Source organism: Fukomys damarensis, unplaced genomic scaffold (assembly GCF_012274545.1).
Source record: "Fukomys damarensis isolate Sample0158 unplaced genomic scaffold, DMR_v1.0_HiC HiC_scaffold_73677, whole genome shotgun sequence".
Lineage (NCBI taxonomy): Eukaryota > Metazoa > Chordata > Mammalia > Rodentia > Bathyergidae > Fukomys > Fukomys damarensis.
Window position 1 is genome coordinate 88,386 of NW_022974589.1, and position 5,358 is coordinate 93,743.

The following is a 5,358-nucleotide window of genomic DNA, read 5'->3' on the forward strand; positions in this document are numbered from 1 at the left end:
TTTGTCTTTTCTTTTTTTTTTTTTCCATTTCAGTAGCACATGAGGAAGTTGGCCCCTGTGGAGAGGGTGGGCGAAGGTGTGCACCAATGCAAGAACCACCTCGGAGATCCTGGGTGTCTGGGAACTAATAATCCACCATATCCAAAGAGATATGGGTGGGCAGTGCTGCTGCTCCCAACCTACCCTCATGAATCTTGTTCACTAGCTCTTCAACTTGAAGACTGTGAAAGCATCTGACTTCAAACCCTTGCTCTGAAAACTGACAAGCCAGATTGTCCTTGGCAAAATGGCAATTTTCAATATTGTTCTACTTTGTGGTTAGTAGGGAGGTATGGGTCCTTGGTATACTCTCCACATGAAGGTACAAGAAGTAATTCACTGGATGGAGAGGAAAGTGGACTTAAAGTGTTTGGCAAGAAGCCTCAATGCTGGTGCAAGACAAAGTTGTGAAAGCAGGATGCTTCTGTGGTTTTACAGTGTTAGTGGTTCATGGGTAGTAAGAACTTTTCAGTACAGTCAATGACATACTTATCAAAATCATGGTGGAGTTGAAGGAAGAGGGAAACGTCTTGTGCAGGAACTTGAAGGGGGACCTGTGGGGGTGATAGAGAGGATCAAACCACAATCCAAGTGTGACGCTCTGAAGGAAAGAAAAGAGATGTTAAGTGCTCTGTGTGCAAGGCAATGCCCAGTATTCGGCTAGGCCAATGGCAAGTAGCAGCCCAAATGACCCATCCATCTCATTTGTGTGAAATGGGATTGGCTTAGCATTTAGCAGCACTCGGGCCTCAGTTGGAGAACTCGTTCTGGAAGTGTGACATTGAGTGGCCAGTTCCAGTTGGTCTCCATGCTGCATAGATCCAATTGGTGTGCACTCAGCAGCAGAGCAGCAACTCTTTGACCCATAGATCACTTCTGAGAGGAACTCAAAATATGATGTTAGTGGAATAAAGTGGCATTGTCCTTGGAGTTGACCTTGAGTCCTCATTGACACCCATCATCTGATGCCTGCCTTATCTAGACTAAGTACTGTCTAACTTATCTTGGTTGAGGGTTGGTGTGTACCTTGTAGGACCCAACTTTCATCCTAAGGGATTCTGAGTCCTCTGAACATTTCTGAGGTCTCAGAATATGCCCAAGTTAAAAACGTGGTGGTAAAATCCAAAGAGAAGACAAATAGTGTTCCTCAAGTTTCCATAAACTCCAAGAAAAAAACTTAGCTCAATTTTCTTTCTGATCAGTCTGTTATCCCTCTATTAATCTAATCATGAAGTGACCAGAGTCCCATCTGGAGTGGCACATGGGATCCATTCTTGATTTTACCACTTGGGTTTGGCACCCATGTAGGCTTCCAATTGAGGAAACATGTAAATGCCTTTGAAATGGACTAATCCATTGTGAAATGGGGATCTCAAACTTTCAGCATATCGACAAAGGAGTTCTGTGTTGTTGAAGGCTGGCTTGGCATTCTGTGAGTTTATCTACTTGTGCATGGTGTTTGACATGATGAACAGACTTTCTGGTCAGGGTCCAACTGTACTTTCTCTAGTAATTTGTGCTGTTAGATTCTTTTCCATGAGGAGTTCTGTGTTGGGGAAAACCATAGCTGAAGACTCCAGAGTATCATGGTGGGACTTTGGATGCAGGCAAGACACCTCTACATACCAGTACCAAGCTTAGGTACCTATACTTGTGAGCTTGTACCTCAGGTTTCAAAGTAGAAAGAGTTTGGCATAGTCAACTACAAGGAGCAATTTGGTCTCCATGATAAATGATGTCATTTGAGATTCAGTGTTTCTTATCCAGCTGGGTATTTAGTGGCAGCAGTAGGTGAAAATTCCTTTAAAATGTGGCATTCTATATTCTGTGGTGCATAGTATCTTCTCTCCTGACACACACACACACACACACACACACACACACACACACACACACAGAGAGAGAGAGAGAGAGAGAGAGAGAGAGAGAGAGAGTCAGGCAGTAACCATCTATGCCTGTTGCTGGGGGGTTGAGATCTGGAAATGATTTCTCTTTTCTTTCTTTGGCTTTCTGACACAGTGTCTCTCTCTATATCCGCACCATCTGAGCCTTCCTGGGGATCCTCCTGCGTCAGCCTCCCCAGTGCTGAGGTGACAGGAATGCACCACCACACCTGGCTTGGGAACTAGTTTCTTGTCTCTCGGGATAGGTAGGGTGAGTAGTGAGTACCGGCCATTCTTCTTAATCTGTATGCAGAGGTAGATTATTTGCTGTGAACTCTACATAGCTATGTTAAAGGGTCACACAGAGGCCATGCGAGGAGGGCGATACACTAAGAAGAAGCAATTTATTATATGTCACATTACCTTCAAATACATTCTACTCAGACACACAGACACACACATACGCCCATATGGGCATCTCCTCCGGTGCTGGGCGGGCCCCGGGGAAGAAATACAGGGCTTCATCTCAGAAGCTCCCGCTCTGTCACCAAGCAGCACCCCCAGCCTGAATTCATTTTCTTTGTCAGTCTTGCGGATGGAACCCAGGGCCTCTGCACTGAGGAATTTGGAGACAGGGTGTCGCCAAGCCACTGATATGGCCAGGCTGGGCTTCTACTTGGGATCCTCCTGCCTCAGCCTCCTGGAGTGCTGGTGTGACAGGCAGGTGCCAGCAGGCCAGGTTGGCAGTCACTTCTGAGCAGCGTCTCTGTTTCCCGATTGGGAGTGTGTTGAAGGAGCCCCCCATGTGCACCCCAGCTCGGGCTCCAGACTTAGCTGTCTCTCTGAATTTTCTAGTTTTCCTTTAGTTCTCCGAAATCCTTGGTGTTACATGAAGTAGGTGGCAGCGAGTTAAGCTGTCATCCCTGAATGTGTGCAGTCAACTGGCCTTTCACAAAGATGTGGTGAATTCTGTTGTTCCTGGGCACCGTGAAGACAGAACTTCCCTGCTTGCCAAACAATTGTGAAATGAGGGCAATGTTTGCCGCTTTACGTTCGTGGCTCTGCGGCCCCCTTCCCTGGCAGGGCTTGGGAAACAAAACCAGGGCCTTTTTCGTGCCCCCTCTGTGAGACGAGGTTTTGGCTAAGTCGCACCGGCTGGGCGCAAGTGGAGATCCTACTGCCCCTGTGCCTGCCCCGCCCCCGAGTACTGGGATGGCAGGCGTGTGTGACACACTGGGCTCTGGGAGCCAGGGGAAGGCAGGTGATGGATCTGGATTCTGTGGCCGTCCAGGGCCATCGCTGCTGGCCAGCAGGTGTAGGGAGCCCGGGGCTCAGCCCCGCCATGCACTCCCCACCCCCAGTCTGGCACACTTCAGGGGCGCAGGATCCTAGAGGACAGGTGCCCAGGCTCCACCGCCTCACACTCCCAGGTGCTAGCACAGCCCGCGGGGGCCCCCTTCCGACACAGGGCGGGGATGCACCCAGAGGGAGAGCTTGCGGGCTCTGGGGTAGTGGAGTTCTCTCTCCCATAGAGGGTGCCACTCAGGGCGCAGAGTAACCCTCTCCTCTTTTCCCTTCTGTACATTCTTCGGGGCTCATCTGTATGAGCCAGTGAGTCGCCCAGGCGGGAGGGAGAGGTTGCGGGCAGGAAAGAAGGAAGTCTCCACAGTGGTGCGATAAACGAAAGAGACGCCTGCCAACCCAGATGGAAAGGCAAAGCTAAAGCTCGGCGGCCCTCGCAGGAGGCGGGAGTCTGGAGGCCGCAGGCCGGAAGCCGGAAGCAGGAAGCGTGGAGCAGAAGCAGGAAGCAGGAAGCAGAAGGCAGGCCAGCACAGTGCAGCCATGCCGATCCCCTTGGAGGAGCTTGCCAAGCTGGAGTATCTCTCCTTGGTCTTCAAGGTCTCCACGGAGCTGCACAACCACTTGGGGATCAACCACAAGGATCTAGCTGAATGTTTGATCAGTCTGGCTGAGAAAAATACCACCTTGAATGCTTTTAAGGCTGCTCTGGTTATGAGTGGGGCGGAATTCACCGAATCTCTAGTCCGCAACCTGCTGTGTCTCATGCAGAACGTGCAGGCCAGGGCAATGCCATCCAGGAGCTGAGATCCCACGGTGAAGCCCAAGAGTGAGAAGGAGAAGCAGAAGGAGCTGTTTCCGGGAGAGTGTGGGCCTGACAATCTGGCTGCCGCCGCAGCCGCCTCCACCTCCACCTCCACCACCTCTGGGACCATGCTGGATGAAGATAATATGAATGTCGCCGTGGATGTACTGAGAGAATTGGAGGCATTGATGCCAAGCGCCACAAAGGGCCAGGGCCAGGACCAGGACCCAGCCCAGGACCTGGCTTGGGACACAGAGAAAAAGACAGAGACAGAGAACGCAGGTGCAGCCAGCAGTCCTGCTCTTGGCGGTCCGTTCCCGGACCCCGGAGAGGAAGAAAGGGAGGTCCCGACACCGTCCCGGGAGCAGGAGCCAGAGCCCCCCCAAGGACCCAAAGGACCCCTGGGACAAGCTTGAGGAGGGGAGCCTGGCCAGGTGGCGGGACAAGCGCATGGACCGCCCATCAGCTGAGGAGCCAGTGATTGGCCATATCTACACAGGAAATGTCAGCATTCTGTAGTTCAGGTGCTTTTTGCAGCTGGACCGGCTCAGGAAGTGGTGGGAAGGCCTGTTGCACATCTCGGAGCTGCGGCGCAAGGCCCGTGTGGCTAAGGTGGCGGACGCGATGACCAAAGGACAGCGGGTCATGTCCAAAGTGTTGTCCTTCACCGGCACCAGGACCAGCCTGAGCATGAAGGATGTGGATCCGGAGAGCAGAGAGGATCTGATCGCAAGTGGGTGGTGCTGGGAGAGGCAGAGGTGTCGGCGACTGCAGCAGGAGCCACGATGGATGCAGGGGTCGTAAAATCTGGTCAGGGAGACCGGAAAGGAGACCTCCATTCGGATCCTAGACAGACCCAGCCACCTGCTGCTCGTCGGCGCCCCCAAGGTGGAGGACGACTAGCTGGCGAGCAAGCGCCTCCTCACAGCCATTACGGATCTTGAGAAGTGGGAGATCAAGCAGATGACTGTGGCCAACGTCCTCTCCAAAGAAGAGTTTCCAGACTTTGATATGGAGACAGTCATCCTCCCGCAGCTGCATGGTGGGGAAGATAAGGACCTGGAGATCCAGCTGGTGGATGAAAAGCCCCCGTTCCTAAGGGCCGCACGAAGGGCATCAGCGGGGACATGAGCCCCGCCTTCAAGGTGGTGAAGAACCTGGAAGGCTCGCTGTGGTGGGCCGCCATGATGCAGAGCGTGCTGGCCAAGGAGCGGCGGGAGCTGAAGCAGGCGCAGCTGCGGGAGGCCGACGTGGACTCCATCCCCACGGGCCTCCACAAGCACTGGGTCGACCCCCTGCCTGACGCCCAGGGCAGGCAGATCGCTGCCAAGC

General features: G+C 52.9%; 1 protein-coding gene across 1 annotated transcript in view; it reads left to right on the forward strand.

Moving 5' to 3' along the window:
• Positions 1-3,764: 3,764 nt before the first annotated feature.
• LOC104874101 (ATP-dependent RNA helicase DHX8-like) overlaps positions 3,765-5,358 on the forward strand; it is a 5,527-nt gene continuing 3,933 nt past the window's right edge. The window contains 3 exon segments of the mRNA XM_033760691.1: positions 3,765-4,225; positions 4,227-5,148; positions 5,151-5,341. Of these exon segments, the coding sequence (XP_033616582.1) occupies positions 3,765-4,225; positions 4,227-5,148; positions 5,151-5,341 (1,574 nt within the window).